At 36.1% G+C, this 23,573-nt stretch overlaps 1 protein-coding gene across 1 annotated transcript in view; it reads left to right on the top strand.

The window, feature by feature from the left end:
• Nucleotides 1–23,573, top strand: part of PRKCI (protein kinase C iota) — an 83,016-nt gene that overhangs the window by 24,426 nt on the left and 35,017 nt on the right. Inside the window, exons 3-8 of the mRNA XM_046658671.1 lie at nucleotides 6,090–6,179; nucleotides 7,870–7,920; nucleotides 10,858–10,943; nucleotides 12,318–12,458; nucleotides 15,129–15,183; nucleotides 16,472–16,530. Of these exons, the coding sequence (XP_046514627.1) occupies nucleotides 6,090–6,179; nucleotides 7,870–7,920; nucleotides 10,858–10,943; nucleotides 12,318–12,458; nucleotides 15,129–15,183; nucleotides 16,472–16,530 (482 nt within the window). The remainder of the gene's footprint in view (nucleotides 1–6,089; nucleotides 6,180–7,869; nucleotides 7,921–10,857; nucleotides 10,944–12,317; nucleotides 12,459–15,128; nucleotides 15,184–16,471; nucleotides 16,531–23,573) is intronic.

Genomic DNA, 23,573 nt, shown 5'->3' with positions numbered 1-23,573 from the left:
CAGATCTCATTTTGTAACTGATATTTTCCTTCTGCTTGGAGAACTTCCTTTAACATATCCTGTGGTGGAGTTTTGCTGATAATGAATTCTTTCAGCTTTTTCATGTCTTTATTTCACCTTTTAAAAAACGGCTTTCTTGAGGTATAGTTGACATACAATAAACTATACATATTAAAAGTGTACAGTTTGATGAGTTTTGACACCAAAGAAAACATCACCATAAGCAAGATAAAGAACGTGTCCACCACCCCAAGCATTTCCTTGTGCTTTGCGGTTCCTCCCGCCTGTCCCTCCAACTATTGATCTGCTTCCTGTCACTATAGATTAGTTGACATTTCTAGAGTTTTATAGGAATGGAATCATACTGCGTGTAAGTCTTTTTTTTGGTCTGGGTTCTTCCACTCAGCGTAATTATTGATACATGTGTTATATGTGTCAGTAGTTCCTTTCTTTTTATTGCTGAGTGGTGTTCCATCATGTGGATGTACCACAATTTGTTTATCCATTCGTCTGTTGGTGAACATTGAGGTTGTTTCCAGTTTTTGGCTATTACAAATGAAAGTGCCGTGGCAATCATGTACAAGTCTGTGTACAGATATACTTTCCTTTTCTCTTGAATAAACACTTAGAAGTGGAATAGATGGATCATAGGATAAGTATATATGCTTGTTTTTTATAAAATAGGAAAAGAAAAGTTTGAAAAGGAGATGAGGTGTGATACTGTGCCCCAGGCACATTCTCAGGCAGGTGGTTTTTAGAAAGGAGTTTATATGGAAGTTGAGAATCTGGAAATTGATTCCTTTTAAAACTGCCTATGCCTGATAGTCCCTGGACAGTCTTCCTGCACTCCCAGGGACGGAGTACCCCGAGTAGAAGACGGCTGACTTAGACAACTCCCCACGCACTTCTCTTACTTCTGACCTCTGCCCCAGGTCTGTGCTCCAGACATTCTGCCCAGTAAGCTCTCACTGTTACTTTATCCTCCAGGCTGTGTAGATGCCTGAGAGGCAAAGGGATCAGACTGGGGCCCACCTGGGAGAAACCCCTTGCAGTGATGGGGTGAGGATGGGTTGAGAGGTGAGGCAAGGGAGGCCGTAGAAGTCTAACAGGGCACCAGGACTCCCAGACTCCTGCTAATGCTCTGGCCTCTGGGAAAGTCTGTCCTTCTTGTTGGCATCCCCATCTCCAATTGCATTGTCTTCCTTACCTCTCTAAGAGGCAACTACTGTCGTAGGATAAGTTTATAGTTCAAACTGTTTTCTCCTGTCCCTCCATCCCCAGGCAACCTCTGATCTGCTTTCTGTCGCTGTTCCATATATGTAAATGACAAAGTATCGTGTTTTTATGTGCTTTTAAATTCACATAAATGGCATTATTCAGCAAATATTCTGAAACTTCCCTTTTTTCACTGGACATTATATCTTGAGGTCTATTCATGTGGATAAAGAATTAGTGTGCTCTTTTTTATAAATTCTTTTTTTATTGTGGTAAAATATACATAACAAAGTTTACCACTTTGATCTTTTTTAAGTGTGAATTCTGTGACATTAAACATATTCATAATGTTATGCAGCCGTCTCCACTACCCATCTCCAGGACTTTTTATCATCCCAGACACACGCTGTCTACCCCTTTAACAGTAAGTCCTCATCCCCCTTCTTCCAGCCCCTGGTAACCTCTCTTACACTTTCTGTCTCTATGAATTTCTATCCCTGTAAATTTGTCTCTAGGTCGCCTTTGCTTTTGAAAGATAATTTTGCTGGATAAATAATTCTGGGTTGATGATTTTTTTCAGCTTTATCTTTGTTCCTCTGGATGGAATGTGTCTCTGGCTGCTTTTAAGATTTTTCTATTTATCACTGGTTTTAAGCAATTTGATAATGATGGGCCTTCGTTTAGTTTTCTTGTGTTTCTTAACTTGAGATTTGTTGAGCTTCTTGGGTCCATGGGCTTATAGTTTTTATCAAATTTGGAAAATTTTTGTTCTGGGGTACATTTAAGTTCCTTGGAAACAGTTTATCCCTCATTGCTTGATTTCTGATATCTTGAACCATTTTTTCATTTATTTTGTCTGGTTTTTTTATTGTTTTAATTGGAAGGTTAAATCCGGTTCCTATTATTCCATCTTCTCCAGAAGTGGAAGTTGAGGATGGGCAGCTTGATATTATAACATATGCTTTGTTAAACAGTGATTTCTACCTCCCAGAAATAGGAAGCAAGAAGCCAGAAATCCACTAGTGTTGTGGTTGGGCCTAATATTGAAAGGATACCACCTAAACCCCATAGCATTCTTAGAAAACTTTTGCAAATCTTTATTTTAAGCAATGCAGCCCTTTGGAGTAGGGAGTGCAGTGACTTTCACAGGAGGTGTTATAGTGTTCTGAACCTAGTACCTAGAGGCAGGATGGCAGTGGGAAGGTCCTGGTGGGAACAGAGAGTGAGTCTGTAAATCTATGGCCAACTCAAACGTCAGGGAGAGGAGTGTGGGGGAGCTGTCTCAGGGAAACGTTCAAGATTGCCAACTTTGGTGTTAGGCTGTGTTGATTTTTTCAAATGTAGGGCACTGAGTTCAGCCATATGCTGAAATACCAAATATAACTAGTGTTATATATGTGTTTCATGTTCTGCATCTTGCCAGGTTATCTCGTAAATAGTTGGATCTTGCATATTTACACAACACTTTGAGGTCCAATGCTCTAATTTGCTTCTTTCTTTTTATAGGTGAAAAGAAAATGTAGATGCACTGAAAAAAGACCAGGCCTGCTGGTTAAATGTACAGATTTCATTACCTTGAAGTTCTTTGGATAGATCTCACTCTGGGTGCATGCCTGTTATAGGATGGAATTCGGACTTTAGTAATAAAGTGGGCTTTGAGAAATAGCCCTTCCTCTCATCTTTGTTTCATGATGAGTCTACATGGAATGTTTTACTTCTGAGTTATGTGTCCTGCTTTATCAGGCATTAAACAGTTGGCCCAAAAAAGGAAATACTTGAGCCAAAGACATTCAGTCCAATAAAAACAAAATAGGTTTGAGTATACGTAATGTCAGTGATTAACTCTTATTTTCACACTTCCTTGTGGTTATTCAAAAGTATCAATTTCTAGGTACATATTGAAAGAAGGTACTTGACTTGGCCTGGGTTTCACCCAACAGCGAGCAGATACTGATCTGACAAAAAGACAATGTCTAGAAAGAGGGACAAGTTGGTTTTTCAAAATATGGTTATAATGATACCTTTAACATTAGTTAATTCCATTCATGGCTTATTTTATTTTATTTTATTTTTTTGGTGAGGAAGATTGGCCCTGAGCTAACATCTGTTGCCAATCTTCCTCTTTTTGTCTGAGGAAGATTGTCGCTGAGCTAACATCTGTGCCAATCTTCCTCTATTTTTTGTATGTGGGATGCCTCCTTAGCATGGCTGATGAGTGGAGGAGGTCCAAGCCCGGGATCTGAACCTGCGAACCCCGGCCTGCCAAAGCAGAGTGCATGAACTTAACCACTTTTTGAGGTGGCTGGACGATTTTACATTCCCACCACCAGTGCACGAGGGTTCCAATTTCTCCACATTCTTGCTAACACTGTTGGTCTCTGTTTTTTTGGGGTTTTTTTTGTTTTTTTATAATAGCCATCCTTAGTGGTATCTCATGGATTTGCATTTTCCTAATGATTAGTGATATTGAACATCCTTTTATGTGCTTATTTGCCACGTGTATATCTTCTTTGGAGAAATGTCCTGTGCTCATTTTTTTTAATTGGGCTTTTTTTGGTCATTGTTGTTGAGCTGTAGGAGTTCTTTATGTATTCTGGATGTTGATTCCTTATCAGATATATGATTTGCAAATATTTTTTCCCACAGCTTGTCTTCACTGTGTTGATGGTGTCCTTTGATGCACAGAAGTTTTTGTTTTTTTTGTTTTAACACTTAACAAATATCTTTTTTTTCTTTAAGATTTTATTTTTTTTCTTTTTCTCCCCAAAGCCCCCAGTACATAGTTGTATATTCTTCATTGTGGGTCCTTCTAGTTGTGGCATGTGGGACGCTGCCTCAGCATGGTTTGATGAGCAGTGCCATGTCCGCGCCCAGGATACGAGCCAATGAAACACTGGGCCGCTTGCAGCGGAGCGCGTGAACTTAACCACTCGGCCATGGGGCCAGCCCCTGCACAGAAGTTTTTAATTTTGATGTAGAACAATTTATCCTTTTTTTTCCCTCTGCGTTGTTGTTATATCCAAGAAATCATTGCCAAATCCAATTCATGAAACTTCTCCCCATGTTTTCTTTCAAGAGTTTTCTAGTTTTAGCTCTTAATTTAGGTCTTTGATCCATCTTGAGTTAATTTTTGTTTGTAGTATTAGATAAAGGTTCAACTTCATTCTTTTGTGTATGGTTATGTTTGAATATTTTATAATGAATTTTTGTTAGTTATAGATGTTTAATGGTATTGTGATTATATTAAGGAATTTTTATCTAGAGTTATAGAGATTTGCTCAAAATGATACAGTGGGAGGGGTATGCACGTAAAACAAGATTTTGTCATATGTTTGAAAGTTTCCAAAATAAAAAGTTAAAAAGAAGAGTTAGTAAACCAGGAGAATGGTGTTTTAGAAATCTAGACAGAGAGTTTCGATAAATAGTTGGTGAGCAGCTTTGTGAGATGCTGTGGAGAGGTCGCCTAGAATAAAGACAGAGGAGATGCTGTTGATTTCAGCAGCTTTTTCATGACCTTAGATATAGCAGTTTTAGTAATGTTTGGACTAAAACCAGAGTGCAGAATTTTGAGAAATGCATGGAAGATAGAAACATGGAAAAAGCAAGAGGGGATCACTCTTAAGAAAAATTATTTCTAATAAATCTAAAAGATCATAAGCCTATGATTAAAAAAATACAAAAGAGATGTATGAAGTCAAAAATGAAAGACCCTGCCCTGTTTTCTCCCCCTTCTTCTCACCCACCTCCTCCAGTTCAGTGTACTGTTTGCTATTGAGACGGTGGCTGTTGAACGAGTGGAATGAAAACCTGTGGGAGAGAGATTTTTGAGAGGGAGACTGGAACATGCCTTTGCCTGAGCAGAGCTAGTGGAAGGAAAATAAAAAAGAAAATGAAACTGAGGAGGAATAATGGAATGACCCCAGAGAAGATACAAGGAAGGAGGGATTTGGTGGCCACGTTGGAGAAAGCAGAGGCACTCTTTTCTTTGAGACAGCAGGAAAGGAGATGACTTAGTTTTTCTCTCTCAAGTAGTAGACCGCATTCTCTGCTGAGAGTGACTGAGGTTTGGAGGGTTGGTGGCATCTAGTGTGTGGTATCATGTGGTGTAACCACAGGAATGAGCAAAAGAATGGCAGTGTGGAGGACCCAGCTCAGGCCCCAACTATGTTCAAAATGACTTTTTCATTGAGGAATGCTGTCATGCAGGGAGATGTGCCATCTCATCGATTGCCAGGGTGACTCAGTGCTTTGGCTGGTTGACTGAGGGAGGTGTTTTCTTCTTTCCTTCTGTGAGTGTAAGTTTACTAAAACAAGGTGTTTACATTGAAAAGCAGCTCAAATGGGACTGCTCTTCAGTCCAGGGTACTTTGGTAGGTGTGCTTCTTCTCCATGAGCCTCTTTAAGTAGACTCTGAGGTGAAGGAAAAATTTGACACAATGATGACGTCGAGACCTCTAACCTGACCGACTGTGTGGTGGCAGTGGAACCACTTTCACTTCCCCATTTAAAGAAACAGGTAACACAAAGCTTGTCCCTGGCCATTAGTCATGCTCCACTGACAATCTGAAATGTAGTCAGGGTAGGTTCTGTTTGCTATATTTTGAATATATACATTATTGAGAATTAAATGGTTTTATATATATAAAATTTGGTATCTGTGAACCTCGTGATATTTTATAGAAATAGAAATGGAAGTTATATTACTTACTTTAGAGAATAGAATTGTCTAAATAAATATCTAAAGACTTGTCCTTGTCAGATATTTCTCTCTATATATGTTTTTCCTGAAGATTTTATGTAATGGAAATTGTTTACTAATCATCACATTTGGAGGATTTGAAAGTGAGCTTTACTTTACTTTTTATATTTTTTAGGAGACCCATGTACAGTGTCATCTCAGTTGGAGTTAGAAGAAGCTTTCAGGCTTTATGAGCTGAACAAGGATTCTGAACTCTTGATTCACGGTAAAGGAGTAGTCATTTCTTACTCTTCTAGAGCTTTTTTTAAATTTAAATAACCTTATATTCTTGACCTTCTTAAAACATAATCCTGATGTCATTTCTTTGATCTCTGTCCCTTATCTGTATGTAATGTTTTTATTCAGTAGTTTCTCAAATGCTAGAGAAGATAAAACCAATCAACTTCTTATAATCATGGGAAATTTGTTATTCGTGTATGCCTTCTTGGATATTCAACTGTGATCATCTCCCAGTGCGTCACAGCAAAGGTTAGGGTAGAATTTAAGAATTGAGAGCCTAGTAGAACGTAAGTCCATCCCCTTGCAATTTTGTAATGTATGCAAATAATGACCTCCAGAGAGATCCTCAGTGTCCTTTCTTTTATTTAAGGGTCAACAGTGAAACTATTTACATAGTTATTACAGACTTTGTGAGAGGTGGGCAGTGGGCTAGAAGAAGAGGCCTAAACTCAGCCATCGTGTAACTGATACGTTGTCAACCTGGGTTGTAAATCTGGATATTCTGATTCTAAATCTGTGCTCTTTTCATTGTAACATCCTACCCTTCAAATTTTTTATGTCGTGTAGAACCCACTTAATCTACCGCATTTAATTACAATACATTGGCAATGTTTTATGGAACATTTTTGAGAGCTTTAGGCGACTAGACCTAGGGAGCTCTTTAAAACTTGAAGCAAATATAAATCTTCCCTGAGTGTAATGAATTATTTCAATACCTTGTTATTCTTCCCTTGTACTTTTCTTTACAGTGTGTTTTTTAAAAAACAGTAGTTTGACTTTTTTCTACCTTTGGAATTTGACATGGTGACTCCCAAGGGAGCCATAATCTAATTTGTTGAGACCCTAGGAGAACTTCAGAAGTCACCCATTTTTTTTGTCATCTCTTTCTAGAATAAAACTGCAATGAATGTTTAAGAAATGATTGACCAATAGTATTAAATGGTCAGTTTGTTTTAAGGTTTATTACTTTTTGTACTATATCACAGATCTGTTTTCAGAAGTTAGCTTATATTTCAACTTTTAAAATATATTAGGAACTATGTTTCCCATACTCTGTGCTCTTTATTAAACCATGTCCTTTTGTACATCACAGAATACAAACACTTGACTAGATGTTCATTAACATACTATTTCTTTATATTCTCTCTCTTTATAAAAATGGTCTGAATTAGCGTGTTTATAAATTTATAGTTTCTAAGATAAAACTTACATTTTTGATTTGAGTGACGTTTCTGGTGTTAATTTATTCCTAAAGTTAGTATACATCTTTCAAAAACGGTAATGGTTTATGTTCGTATTTGTATTTATTTTTGTAATTTAATTTTAATTCTTCATCGTAGCAAACTTGTTACTACAACAGGGATTTAAAGAAATAGTTAATGATTTCTCTAAGGGCAAAAAAAAAATCAATTTGTGATGTAACAAGGACTGGAATGAGTAATTTGAGCGTCTACTGCATTGTTTATGGATGTTCACTTTCATAAAAACTTCTTTCATTACAGCCTTGCTAAAGTGGATCTCTTCAAAGCGTAATACTGATCATATGCTAAGTATCTTGTGTCAAGAGAGGGTCAAGTTGAAATTTGGGTCGTTTTATTTGATATTCGAATTTAAAATTCATATGTAATTTGTATGTTTTAAATATTCTGTGTTAACGTTAGTCTATTTTCTTTCAGTCTTTCCTTGTGTCCCGGAACGTCCTGGAATGCCCTGTCCAGGAGAAGATAGTGAGTGTCTGTGTACTTCATACCTTTGAATAGAGTTATTTGTGATACAGTGGCACATGTGAAAAGAAATCAGAAATAGAACTCTTAATTCACTTGGTTTTTCTGTTCTTCAGTCTAATTTAGAACATATTAGCAACTGCCTAAACTCTGTAATTTTGCTAGATCAAAATCAGGTAGTTCTTAGTTGCAACTTACTGACAAAATGTTCTTTTGCACATTTGAAAGGAAAATTAAGTTAATTTTAAGTCATGTTTCTTCCTGGTTTTTAATTTTGGAAATTTCAAACCTATGGAGAAGTTGAAACAACGTTGAAAACAAAGATACCCATATATCCGTTGTCTAGATTCACCAATTATTAACATTTTTTGTGTTTGCTTTATCTCTGTATCTTTATGTGTGCACACATGTGCATGCATGTATATATATAGCAAGCACACTTCTTTTATTTTTATTTATTTTTTTGGTATACCCTTTGAGAACTGACAGGACACTTCATCTCTAAATATTTCAGCACGTGTCCTTAGGAATTGTTATGGGATCTTCTTTTTTTTTTTTTTTTTTAAAGATTTTATTTTTTCCTTTTTCTCCCCAAAGCCCCCCGGTACATAGTTGTGTATTCTTCGTTGTGGGTTCCTCTAGTTGTGGCATGTGGGACGCTGCCTCAGCGTGGTCTGACGAGCAGTGCCATGTCCGCGCCCAGGATTCGAACCGACGAAACACTGGGCCGCCTGCAGCGGAGCGCGCAAACTCAACCACTCGGCCACGGGGCCAGCCCCGTTATGGGATCTTCTTTTGAATGTCTGAGCTAGTGGTTACTGAGATGAATTGAAAGAGTCAGCTCTTTGGCCTGATATAATTTAAATGTGCAAACTTATGTACGATCGTTAGTTATTGCTTTTGGTATATAGTATAATTTATTAGTTGTAGATAGGCAACTCATTTTCATTTGTGGTTTCTGCACGTATACATGACTTTAGAAGGAATAGTGGTAAATGTTTTGTTTTTAATTAAGTGAAATAGTTCTAAACTTTTAATTCTATGACCCTTCATGCAACTTGGTGAAAAAGAAAAATTAACGACAGGTGTTTGTATATAGAGTTGAGTGGGGACTATGTACTATAAAGGAGGATGGGGAAAGATAGGGAATAGATAGACCCCGGAAGCAATAGTGAAAATTTTAGGTTAGGATTTGGCTAGGAGTATTTCACCGGAGTTCCAGTGGCAGATGGATAAGCAGTGCAGGCTGCCTTCACAGAGCTGCTGGAGAAGCAGCTGTCCTCTCTGTCCAGGCGAGAGTTCTCAAAGACTTGCCATTGTTGCGGATCTCTTATGGGTCTGTGGCACACTTCCTAGATAACATATTTCCTAACTTTTCACTCTATTTCATACTCACTCTCCTTTAAAATTTGCTGGTGGGGTTTTTGACACCACTCCTCTCCTAGTGTGATAAATATTACTAAACTAGAGCATAGAGGAAAACTGATAACCATTACTGGGGTCTCTTGGCTCTTTGAATTCCTAGGAAACATTAACATGTTTAAGTTTAAGATATATCAAGTTGTAGTTCATGAAAGCTTCTGAAATAGATTTTTCTTTTAGGTTAAGATATTAAGAGAAACTTTCTGCTTTGGTACTCCTAACAGAACAAGTAATTAAAAATAAAAGCTTCTATATTTAAGATTCTTTATGTATTATGCTAATTCAGAACATTTTAACTGGTCTTTTCTATCGTGATTTAAAATAGTAAACCTAGTGCTACATTTGCTTTAAAATATGACTTAAGAAACCGAATGGAGTCTTTGCACAGTTTTAAGTATTACCGTGGAATATTGCTATTAATGACTAATAGACTATATAGTAGTGATTGACTTAACCAAAATTGCGCAGGTGCACTAGATTAGATCTTCTGGAACCTCTTAGTTTGTTTAAGAAAAGTATTAATATATAAACTATTGGTTAAAAGATTGTTGAGGAAGAGAATATTCTCACGGTTACAAAATGTCCATTATAGAGTACTTAACAAAAAATAAAATGTACCTTTACAGTAAAGAGAAGTAGCAATCACTACCTTTAACAGAGTGATTGAACACCAGTACTGAGAGTCAGCAGTCTGACATTTGTGCATCTCTTAATATGATGCAATCATAAATACTCATCACCTATGTGTCATTTTCACCAAAGTATTTAATACTGAGTCTAATGAGGAAAGAGACAAATCCAGAATGTAGCATGTAATATAAGACAACTGCCTAGAGTCTTTAAAAAAAAAAATCAACATCATGAAAAACAAACAACAGCAAATAAGGCAGAGTGAATGCTTTAGTATATATGAAAGAGACAAAAAAGGTATAGCAACCAAGTGGGTGCCTGAATCTTGACTGATCCTGGAGAGAAAGAGAAAGCTATGAAAGACACTTTGGGCGCAACTAGGGAAATTTGCACATGAATTGTAGATGAGGTGATGCTGAATTAATGTTAATTTTCTAAGACATGGTGATGGTATTGTGGTTAAGTGGAATTAGGGGGAATGTCCTTAATCTCAGGCAATGAGTACTTAGTTATTTAAGACTGAAGTGTTATGATGTCTGCAACTTACTGTTAAATGATTCAGAAAAAAAGTGTTACATAGAGAGGAAAGCAAATGTGGCAAAATGTTAGTAATTGGTAAATCTAGGCGAAGGATGCAGGTGTTTATTGTTGTTCTATTCTTTCAATTTTTCTGTGAGCTTAAAAAATTTTCAAAATTAAAAGTTGGGGGAAATTAAAAAATGGAAAAGCAATGATAGTTATTCAAACATTTATACTTCATGGGCTTTATTTTCATTTCATATTTTTTTCTTGCAATGAATATCATGAAAAAATTACAGACAATTATAGAATTACTTTTATTTGCACTTGCTCTTTTCTTTTCTTTTTTAACTTTTAATCTCTCTCTAGAGTCCATCTACCGCAGAGGTGCACGCCGCTGGAGAAAGCTTTATTGTGCAAATGGCCACACTTTTCAAGCCAAGCGTTTCAACAGGGTAAACCTTAGTTTTTCGATCGCTGATCATTTGAGACATTAGTTTTTCCCTCTCTGCTATGAAAGATAGTCTTGTTATTCCCTTTTAAGGGAGTAAGCAGAGTGACCTAACATTCCTGGTTTCCCTGGGCAGTACACCTGTTATCCTGAGGTAATTTTTAATAAGCATCTCCTCTCACGCTTAAAAATGTTCTAGATGGGGCCAGTCCAGTGGCATAGTGGTTAAGTTTGTGTGCTTTGCTTCATCAGCCCAGGGTTTGCAGGTTCAGATCCTGGGCGCGGATCTACACACCGCTCATCAAGCCACCCTGTGGAGGCGTACCACATACAAAATAGAAGAAGATTGGCATAGATGCTAGCTCAGCAACAATCTTCCTCAAGCAGAAAGAGGAAGATTGGCAATGAATGTTAGCTCAGGGCCCAACTTCCTCACCAAAAAAAATAAATTAAAAAAATAAATTAAAATGTTCCAGATTGGATGATTAATTGTCTGATTACCCTACCATAAGAAAGTTGGATTTTTTAATGCAATTCAAGACAGCCAGAAAATAAGTTTATTTTGCAAACCATTTTATGTTGTAATTTTAATTTTCACTGTTTAGAAAATAATAATTGCAAACACTGATCTAGCTTTTACTATGTCTTGGCCACTTTTCCAAATGCTTAACATATATTGACTCATTTAATCCTTACGGCACCCTTGTGAGATAGTTGCTATGTATTTCCATTTTATAGTTGAAGCAACTGAGGTGCGGGGCTGTTAAATAACTCACCCAAGTGACACAGCTAGTAAGTGGCAGAGCCGAAGTTTGAAAGCAGTCTGTCTCCAGAAGTCCATGTTTTTAACTACTGATAACTACAAATTTATAGGCTCCATTTCCATTCTAAAACCAATGCCGTGTTCTGAATTCATTAATGTAAGGAGCCACCACCTGAGGTTCCCAAACTCGTTCCCAGCAGCACTGATATTTGAAAAGCTTTGAAATGAAAAGTCACTTTAGGTATTGCTCTTTGGGTTGACCTCTGAACTGTCTGCAAGGTTTATGTTTGTTGGGAGTCCTTGCACAGCTTTTTCGGCCATATGTTTTTCAAGCTTAATTCACTTTTCCTTTTTTTATTACTCTGAACTTAATGAACACTGAAAATTCTTGGACTTCTAACAGAAAACAACATGGTTGCAGATTTCACCCTCTTTGAAACAAGCTGTCTTTTTCTGTTTATTTTTCCCATCGTAGCTTTTGGAAAAATTGTGTATGCTGAAAGGAATTGAGTTAGAGAAGAAAGCCACTTATTTTGACTGTTAATGAGCAAACTGTTGGGAAATGATTCTGACCATTTTTTTGTTGGTAAAATCCTGTTGCACTCCCCTTTCCAGCGTGCCCACTGTGCCATCTGCACTGACCGAATATGGGGACTCGGACGCCAGGGGTATAAGTGCATCAACTGCAAACTCCTGGTTCATAAGAAGTGCCACAAACTCGTCACAATTGAATGCGGGCGGCATTCTTTGCCACCGGTAAGACACAGCTGTCTGTTTTTTTAATAGAGCATTTGTGGTAACTCTGCTAGAACAGAGGGCTGAAATGGGGAGGTCTTAGGGAATCACAGCTCAGTGTTGTTGCAGGATGGGTGGAACACTTTACAGTCCAGTTGACATATTCTGAATTTTGGAATTGTTATTCCAAATTTGTTTGTAGAATATAGTTAACTTCTTTGTTTAACTTGCTATGAAATCTTCTGGTCTAGATTAGGAAGATGTAGGGAGACCCACTTAGGAGATATTTTTCTCTTCTTTAAGCTAAATCCATTAGTTTATAGCTCCCATTATTCTAGCATCTGCACGAAGCAGAGATATCAGGTAAGACGAGTCAGAGGCTTCATGTTTGCCATTTAAAGTGTGAGATTACTGGGGAATTTTTGCATTTAAAATTTTTGCTTTTTGCTTTCTAAGTATATAGTTAAAACGTGTTCGTTATGGAAAATACAAATGAATAAAGAAAAATTAAGTAAAAATCTCCCATGAAATCTGCTGTCTAAAGGTGATTGTCATTTGATGTATATCCTTCCCAAACTTTTTCTGTGCAAATTTGTGTGTGTAAACTTTTAAAATTTTAAACATAAATAGAAAAATTTTAAACATATATAAGAGTAGATGGAACAGTATATTGAACTTATGTATTACCAGTCCCCCAGCTCCAGCAGTTATCACCGCATGACCAATCTTGTTTCATCATTACTCCATCCATAACCTGCCCTCACCCTGTATTATTTTGAAATAGATCCCAGATGTATTTCCCTAAGTACCTCTAAAAGATAAGGACTCTTTAAAAATCGACTAAAAAACAAATTCCTTATATCAAATATTCATCCAGGCAATGTTCAAAATTTCAGTTGTCTCATAAATATTGTAATTTTGTTTTTGCAGTTTTTATTATGAATCAGAATCCAAGTGAAGTCCATATTTGGGATTGATTTGTCTTAGATATTTTTTAATTTACTTATTCCTCCATCTCTCTCTCATTTTTTTCCTTAAAATTTAGTTGTAGAAGAAACTGTTGTCATTTAAAGTTGCAGAATTTTTCTCTTTGTTTCTCCATGGTTATGTTTAAAATGTTCCCTTTGTCCTCTTTATTTTCTGTATATTATCTTTGGATCTGGAGATTTGATTAGATTCTGGTGTTGGTTTTCATGTAGGTTGTTTTTGAGACTACTTCATAGGAGATGGAGTATTTGTCTATCAGGAGACACATAAATGTTTGGTTGTGTCTTGTTCCTTTACGTATTTTTAACAAAAGAGAGATCATATGTGTACTGTTTTATAACCCATTTTTCTCACTAAATGATATATTTTGGTGATCTTTCTGTATCTATTGCCTCATCATCTTTAGCATAATATTTTGTTGTATGTCTTTACATGTATAATAATGATTTACTTAACCTATTTTTTAACCTGTTTTTTAATTTAATTTTAAATTAATAATTTATTTAACCCATGATTGAACATTTGAGTTGTTTTCTAAATTTTCCTATAAAGAAAACCATGATGAACTTCCTGGTAAATGGATCTATAAGTAAAATTACTGGGTTAAAGTATAAGCATTTTTAAAAAGATTTGGATGAATTTTTCTAAATTGTCTTCTAGAGTGATTATACCATGTTTCTTCATAGTACTTTTTTTGGACATTGTGAAAGTAGGTTATTACTGGTGGCTCTTTGGTATTAGAATTATTTAGCTAGGTCATATAAGCTTAGGAATGGGTTTATAGTTAGGGAAGTGAAGATCCAACCTTAAGGAAAAAATAGAAGGCCACAAATTGTGAAGATAGTTTATCCAGGTTACTGTTTGTATCCTTGAGTACTCTTTATGGAAAGGTGATGGAATGACTTGTGGAGATTCTTAAATGTAGAAGGAGAGAGGGACAGGGTTAGTGATTATATTGATATTTTAGGATGGGTGCTAAATGCATTGAAAAATCCATGAGCCTATCTTTAAGGTAGTCTTAAAATTATAACTGTATAGGTAATGCTCATTTTCAAGTTTACCCTTTCTTGCTGTTATTCATTAAACCTGGGTCCAAGATTAATGAATTGGTAGCATTTTAGTTTGAATTAGCATTGTGCCTGAGGTTATTGGCAGTCACTGGGTTAAGTCAGTTTCTAGGAGATATTTCTTTTCCTCTTTTGGGTCCCTGACGCCTTTGAGAATCTTCAGAAAAATTGGAAACCCACAAAATTTTACATGTAGTTTCAAGAGGTTTATAGACATCTTAAAATCTATCTCTGGTCCTCAGCTAAAGAACTCATATACTAGAGACTCCTTTTGCCAGAGACTTATAGTGAATTTATGGAGCACAAAGGAAGAGTAGGTACTATAGGAGAGAAACAGATCAAAGTATATAGGATTTTAATTTGACTTCTAATTGATGGTCTGAAATTAGTTTTGTGTTTCTTCAGTTATCTGTGAAATGCGACTACCATTTCCTCATTCGCGGGAATAGAGTATGGGTTCATATAGTAAAATTAAAAGTAAATTGAATATAATATAATTCTCACTCATTAAGTTATATTCTTTCAAATTTAAGTTTTAATATGCTGTCTCATCAAAATCATGTTATCTCTGGATTTATAGAGGTATTGTGATTTAAAAACCATCCACTAAGTTACCCTATCTTTGAAATGTTTGTAGGAGCCTATGATGCCCATGGATCAGTCTTCTATGCATTCAGACCATGCACAGACAGGTAAGAATGATGCTGGCACAAACCACTGTTCATTAACGAAGTATTATTTAAGGACTTCTTTAGGTGACTCTTTCACCCAAGTTTAAAAACGTTCATGTTCTTCCTAAATAAAAGTTAGGTAATCGTATTTTGTGATGGTAATATCTGTCATAACATTTAACATATGCATTTGGCATTTTAAAAAGATAGCTATGTAAACCATAACAAATGACTGTTTTCTCTAATTCAGATACGTTTCTTTTGAGACCCCTTTAAATTCAGCAAACTTAGTTTTTTAAAATAATGAAAAGATATACTCGTTTTATAGGCCATGTTGACTGTGTTCAAGTGACATATTAAAAGCTTTGTTATCAGAAGTAGGAGCTGGCCCCATGACCTGGTAGTTAAGTTTGGCACGCTCCACTTTGGCCCAGGTTGGTGTTTTCAGATCCTAGGCACAGACCTACACCACTTGTCAGCCATGCTGTGGCAGCAACCCACATGCAAAGTAGAGGAAGATTGGCACAGATGTTAGCTCAGGGCAAATCTTCCTCAACAACAAAAAAAGCTTTATTATTAGAAGTAGATTTTATGTAAAAGATACAGAGGTGCAGTATAGAAAATTCAAACAAGATCATGTGAGTTCAAATGTCACATAAATACAAAACCCTAAATATGTATCTGGGAAATTTGGAGAGCAATTAAGTGGGACAGAGCAGCCTGATCTGGGATGAATCCAGGAAGGGGAGGCAAGGGAGTTTGTCTGGAAGGACAGAATGCAGTCCCTTGTTCATGGAAGAAGCTGGTTGTATGAAATGCAGGCTTTTTTTCGTCCAAAGTAGCTTCAAAGAATAGAAGTCCAGAGTCCAATCTTGGTCAGTTTCTTACCGGACCTGTGTGGTATGGTAGTCAGGAACGTTTTCAGTATAAAGGAAGTAAGGACTGAAAATCAGAGACACTCTATGCCTCAGTCATACTAAAATAATTAGAGTTTATAGAGTCACCCTTACAGAAGGAATTGATTAATTTGTAAAGAGGAGAAATATTTTTAAAATACCAGAAATATTTGTTAAAATCAGTACTTGGCTACTGATTGGTTCTCCCTCTCTTTACCCTCATTAAAGATGAAGATTTAACTCATGTCCGTGCACAGTTTATTAGTAGGACAGATATTCACTTTTAAATGATGAAAACTTATTCAGAAATAAAAACTTAAAAAAATCAAGTCAAAAGAAAATTTTAAGTCAAATTCAGTTAATGAATGCTATATTTTTCTCCCTTTTTTTAATGTTTACGATTGGGTTTTTAGTAATTCCGTATAATCCTTCAAGTCATGAGAGTTTGGACCAAGTTGGTGAAGAAAAGGAGGTAAGATAATTAGTCTTATTTTAGTCTGATACATTATGTTATCAGCTTTTTAATAAGACTTGACAGTTTAAAAATATGATAAATTGACTTGCTTGGTTAGATCATAATGGCAAAATGCAAGAATGATTTTTAATGTTTCTTGAGTTTTATTCTGATTTAATTAAATTACTAATTTCATTTAAGAAATAGTCTGGTGGGATAATTTATTTTCATTTTAAGATATCATAATTTAAAAAATATAATGTATTTAAGAATGGTGTTTAGAATACTTGATAGTATTGTTTAAAATACATTATAAATCTTTCCATTTTATAGGCTAATTGTTTATTTAAAGTATAAATGATTAAGCATCTTAACTACCATTATTTTTTTCTGACGATTAAACGTTTTATCAGTTTTTAAAATAAAATAATTTTTAACTAAAAATATCTAAGTAAAATGGTAACCAATTCTTTGTTAAAAGCTTGTAGTGAAAAAAATTTTTGCCTCATACCTTCCACTCCCACTTTGACTTCAGAGAGGCAGCCTTTTTCAGTCATTTCTGTTTGTGTCCATAATGTTTATACATCTGTTTTTCATTTTTTCAACTTTATATATTTCTGGCCCTGAAAGGCTTAGTTCACATTACCTCTCCCTTTTCCCTTCTCTTTCCAATGTTTGATAAGTATATTATTTTTTACTCTTGGTTACCTTTAAAATAAAAAAACAATTTTTAGTTATGGAAAATTTCAAACATAAATAAAAATAACAGAATAGTATAACAAAGCCCCTGTACCCATTACCCAGCTAGAACAATTAGCAATACACGGCCAGTGTTGTTTGTCTACCCACTTCTCTCTCGTATCATTTGAAGCACATCTGTTGGTTACCTATTTAATCTTACATCTTAGTTTCTTGTTCTCTTTTGGTCTATACCTTGACTTTCCTCTAGTCATCCCTTTTCTTTCTTCCAACTTTACTCTTTTACCTACATATTTATTTGTATGTTGCCAAGGTTGTTAACATTTATAATCTGTCCTGCAACTGTAACCACATCTTCCATATTTTGTTCATAGGTTGAATGAGTCATTCAAAGGAGGAAATTTCTAACAAGGAATGAATCCTCTGTTCTTCTGACACCATGAGTTGCTAATATTTTCTTCTATTTGGTCTTTATACTCTTTCATAGCTTTTTGGGGTTTTTTGCAGTTTCTCGTTGCTTGTATTATTTATTGCTTTGGTTGTTTACCAAAGATTCATTTGCTTTTGTCTTCAAGATTTTTTATACACTTTAAAGTTGAAGAATAACATACAGTGAAGTACACAGCTGACGAGTATATAGCTAGATGAGTGGACACTATTGACCACCCAGATCAAGAAGTAGGGTCTACTAGCATCCCAGAATCCCATCTGTGCCTTTTCCCAGTCACTAACACTCCCTCCTCCCTTCAGGCAACTGCTGTCTTAACACCACAGATTAGTTTTGCTTTTTCCTTCAAACTTTATGCAAATAGATTCGTACAGTATGCTTTTTGTGCTGGCTTCCTTTGCTCAATGTTGCATTTGTGAGGTTCAGCCATGTTTGATATCAGTATTTCGTTTATTTTCACTGTTGATTCAGTTTATCTATTCTACTGTTGATTTTTCACCCTAGATTGGGATTGTTATGATACACTGCTATGAACATTCTTGTAAATGTAGTTTGGCGCACGTATGTAAGCATTTTTGTTAGGTGTATGACTATGAGTGGAATTCCTGAATTGTGTACATTGAACTTTAGTTGATAATACCAAACAGTTTTCCAAAGTGCTTATATCAGTTTAGACAACCATGTGAGAGTTTGATTTGCTCCACATCCTTGCCAACACTTTGTATAGTCTTTCTTTTTAATTTTACCCAATCTGTTGAATGTGGAGTAGTAGTTTATTATAGTTTTTATGTGCATTTCCTTGCCTCACACCTTTTCAAATATTTATTGGCCATTTGAATATCATTTTTAGTTAAGTGCCTATTTATGTCTCTTTAAAAGAAAATGAGTAGTCTGCCTTTGTTCTACTGATTTGTAGAAGTTTTTTTGTGTATTCTTGACATTAGCCTATCAGTTATATATTGCAAATGTATTCTCCCAGCCTGTGACTTGTATTTTCACTCTGTTAATGATGCCTTTTGATGAACAGATATCCTTGACTTTTAATGTAGTGAAATACATCTGTCTTTTCCTTTTTGGGTACTGCTTTTGGGGCCCCTTTAAGAAATCTGTGTCTTCCCCAAGGTTATTGAGAATATTAAAAGGACTATACTTTCCCCCATTACTCTGCAGAGCTGTCTTTTTTCTCCCTCCCCAAAGCCTCAGTACATAGTTGTATATTCTAGTTGTAAGTCCTTCTAGTTCTTCTATGTGAGCTGCTGCCACAGCATGGCTACTGTGATTCTGCACCTGGAAACTGAACCCGGGCCCCAAGTGAAGCGTGTGAAACTTTAACCACTAGGCCATCAGGGCTGGCTCTGCAGAGCTATCTTTTCATCAATTATATGCCCATTACATGGTATATTTCTGGTTTCTCTTTTATTTTCTGTCATTTTATTTCTCTTGTGCTGATATCATGCTGTTATGATTACTATAGCTTTGTAATGTTTTTATATCTAGTAAAATTCTTCTACTTTGTTGTTCTGGGGATTATCTTAGCTACTCTTACTAGCTTTTTGAATTTTCATATAAATTTTAGAATTGGCTTGCCAGTTTCCACAGAATCAAACAAATAAACCAAACCCGTCAATCAATTTCAGGAAAAGTGACATCTTTACAATAGCAAGTCTTCAATCTATGAACATGGTATATTCTTCCATTTACTTAGGTCTTTTTATTTTATTTATTTATTTATTTTTTGAGGACGATTAGTCCTCAGCTAACTACTGCCAGTCCTCCTCCTTTTTTTTGCTGAGGAAGCCTGGCCCTGAGCTAACATCCATGCCCATCTTCCTCTACTTTATACGTGGGATGCCTACCACAGCATGGTGTGCCAAGCAGTGCCATGTCTGCACCTGGGATTCGAACCGGGAAACCCTGGGCCACCGAGAAGCGGAATGTGTGCACTTAACTGCTGCACCACCGGGCCAACCCCTAGATCTTTTTAAATTTCTGTCAGTGTTTTGTAGTTTTCAGAGTTCTTGCACTGTAGGTATTTGATGTAAATTTTTAAATTAAAATAAATTTAATACTATTATATAGAAATAAGTTTTTTTCTAAATTGTCTTGGATCCTGAGACTTTGCTAATTGATTTATCTATTCTAATAGCTTATCTACAGGTATTTTTAGGTTTTCTACGTATATGATAATCTTATCTATGAATAACAGGTTCATTTCTTCCTTTTCAAATCATACAGATTAGTTTTATTGGTATTTTATTTATTTATATTTTTAATTGCAGTAACATTGGATTATAACATTATATAGCTTTGGGATGTACATTATAATATATTTCAGATTCTGTAGATTGCTTCATGTTCACCACCAAAAACTAATTATAGTCCATTCCCTCACATGTGAGGTTAATCACCCCTTTTGCCCTCCCCCATTCCCCCTCCCCTATGGTAACCACCAATCCAATCTTCATTGCTATGTGTTTGTTTGTCGTTGTTTTTAGCTTCTGCTTATGAGTGAGATCATATGGTATTTGACTTTCTCCCTCTGACTTACTTCCCTCAGCATAATACCCTCAAGGTCCATCCATGTTGTCACAAATGGCCAGATTTCATCATTTCTTATGGCTGAGTAGTAGTCCATCGTGTATAAATGCCACATCTTTTTTATCCATTCCTCCCTTGATGGGCACCTCGGTTGCCTCCAAGTCTTGGCTATTGTGTATAAAGCTGCAGTGAACATAGGGGTACAAGAATCTTTATGCTTTTGCATTTTCAAGTTCTTTGGGTAAATACCCAGCGGTGGGATAGCTGGATCATATGGTAGATCTATTCTTAATTTTCTGAGGATACTCCATACTGCTTTCCATAGTGACTGCACCAGTTTGCACTCCCACCAGCAGTGTACAAGGGTTCCCTTCTCTCCACATCCTCTCCAACATTGGCTGTTTCCTGTCTTGTTAATTATAGCTATTCTGACTGGAGTGAGGTGATACCTCATTGTAGTTTTGATTTGCATTTCCTGATAGCTAATGATGTTGAGCATCTTTTTATATGCCTGTTGACCATCTGTATATCTTCTTTAGAGAAATCTCTGTTCAGATCCTTTGCCCATTTTTTAATTGGGTTGTTGGTTTTTTTGTTGTTGAGCTGTATGAGTTCTTTGTATATTTTAGATATTAACCCCTGATCTGATATATGGTTTGCAAATATCTTCTCCCAATTGTTAGGTTGTCTTTTCATTTTGTTGATGGTTTCCTTTGCTGTGCAGAAGGTTTTTAGTTTGATGTAGTCCCATTTGTTCATTTTTTCTTTTGTTTCCCTTGCCCGGTCAGACATGGTACCTGAAAATATGCTGCTAAGACTGATGTCAAAGAGCACACTGCCTGTGTTTTCTTCTAGAAGTTTCATGGTTTCATGTCTTACATTCAAGTCTTTAATCATTTTGAGTTGATTTTTGTGCATGGTGTAAGGTAATGGTCTACTTTCATTCTTTTGCATGTGGCTGTCCAGTTTTCCCAACACCATTTATTGAAGAGACTCTCCTTTCTCCATCGTATGCTCTTGGCTCCCTTGTTGAATATTAGCTGTCATAAATGTGTGGGTTTAATTCTGGGCCCTTGATTCTGTTCCACTGATCTGTGTGTCTGTTTTTCTGCCAGTACCATGCTGTTTTGGTTACTATGGCTTTGTAGTATATTTTGAAGTCAGGGAGTGTGATACCTCCAGCTTTACCTCCAGCTTTGTTCTTTTTTCTCAGGAATCTTTTGGCTATTCGGAGTCTTTTGTTGTTCCATATAAATTTTAGGATTCTTTGTTCTATTTCTGTGAAAAATATTGTTGGAACTTTGATAGGGATTGTGTTGAATCTATAGATTTCTTTAGGAAGTATGGACATTTTAACGATGTTAATTCTTCCAATCCAAGTGCGTGGAATATCTTTCCATTTCTTTGTGTCTTCTATTTCTTTCAACAATGTTTTATAGTTTTTGGTGTACAGATCTTTCACCTCTTTGGTTAAGTTTATTCCTAGGTATTTTATTCTTTTTGTTGCAATTGTAAATGGGATCGTATTCTTAATTTTTCTTTCTGCTACTTTGTCGTTAGTGTGTAGAAATGCAACTGATTTTTTTTTTTAATGTTATGATAGATTACAACCTTGTGAGATTTCAGTTGTACGTTTTTGTTAGTCATGTTGTGGGTACACCACTTCCCCCTCTGTGCCCTCCCCCCACCCCCCCCTTTTCCCTGGTAACCACCGATCAGATCTCCTTATCAATATACTAACTTCCACCTATGAGTGGAGTCATATAGAGTTCGTCTTTCTCTGACTGGCTTATTTCGCTTAACATAATACCCTCGAGGTCCATCCACGTTGTTGTGAATGGGCCAATTTTGTCTTTTTTTATGGCTGAGTAGTATTCCATTGTGTATATATACCACATCTTCTTTATCCAATCATCAGTTTATGGGCATGTAGGCTGGTTCCACGTCTTGGCTATTGTAAATAATGCTGCGATGAACATAGGGGTGCAACGGACTCTTGAGATTTCTGATATCAGGTTCTTAGGCTAGATACCCAGTAATGGGATGGCTGGGTCATAGGGTATTTCTATTTTTAACTTTTTGAGAAATCTCCATACTGTTTTCCATAGTGGCTGTACCAGTTTGCATTCCCACCAACAGTGTATGAGGGTTCCTTTTTCTCCACATCCTCTCCAACATTTGTCACTCTTGGTTTTGGATGTTTTTGCCAATCTAACGGGTGTAAGGTGATATCTTAGTGTAGTTTTGATTTGCATTTCCCTGATGATTAGCGATGATGAACATCTTTTCATGTGTCTATTGGCCATATTCATATCTTCTTTTGAGAAATGTCTGTTCATGTCCTCTGCCCATTTTTTGATCGGGTTGTTTGTTTTTTTGTTGTTAAGCAGTGTGAGTTCTTTGTATATTATGGAGATTAACCCTTTGTCGGATAAGTGGCTTGTAAATATTTTTTCCCAATTAGTGAGCTGTTTTTTTGTTTCAATCCTGTTTTCCCTTGCCTTGAAGAAGCTCTTTAGTCTGATGAAGTCCCATTTGTTTATTCTTTCTATTGTTTCCCTCAACTGAGGAGTTATAGTGTCCGAAAAGATTCTTTTGAAACTGATGTCAAAGAGTGTACTGCCTATATTCTCTTCCAAAAGACTTATTGTCTCAGGCCTAATCTTTAGGTCTTTGATCCATTTTGAGTTTATTTTGGTGTGTGGTGAAAAAGAATGGTCAATTTTCAATCTTTTGCATGTGGCTGTCCAGTTTTCCCAGCACCATTTGTTGAAGAGACTTTCTTTTCTCCATTGTAGGCCCTCTGCTCCTTTGTCGAAGATTAGCTGTCCATAGATGTGTGGTTTTATCTCTGGGCTTTCAATTCTGTTCCATTGATCTGTGGACCTGTTTTTGTACCAGTACCATGCTGTTTTGATCACTGTAGCTTTGTAGTATGTTTTGAAATCGGGGATTGTGATTCCGCCGGCTTTGTTTTTGCTCAGGATTGCTTTAGCAATTCGCGGTCTTTTGTTGCCCCATATGAATTTTAGGATTGTTTGTTCAATTTCTGTGAAGAATGTTCTTGGGATTCTGATTGGGATAGCATTGAATCTGTATATTGCTTTAGGTAGTATGGACATTTTAACTATGTTTATTCTTCCAATCCATGTGCAAGGAATGTCTTTCCATGTCTTTATGTCATCGTCAATTTCTTTCAAGAAAGTCTTGTAGTTTTCATTGTATAGATCCTTCACTTCCTTGGTTAAGTTTATCCCAAGGTATTTTATTCTTTTCGTTGCGATTGTGAATGGGATTGAGTTCTTGAGTTCTTTTTCTGTTAGTTCATTGTTAGTGTATAGAAATGCTACTGATTTATGCACGTTAATTTTATACC

The sequence above is a fragment of the Equus quagga genome, chromosome 4 (genome assembly GCF_021613505.1).
Source record: "Equus quagga isolate Etosha38 chromosome 4, UCLA_HA_Equagga_1.0, whole genome shotgun sequence".
Lineage (NCBI taxonomy): Eukaryota > Metazoa > Chordata > Mammalia > Perissodactyla > Equidae > Equus > Equus quagga.
The sequence above is the reverse complement of the archived record's forward strand: the minus strand, read 5'-3'. Positions and strand labels throughout refer to the sequence as shown.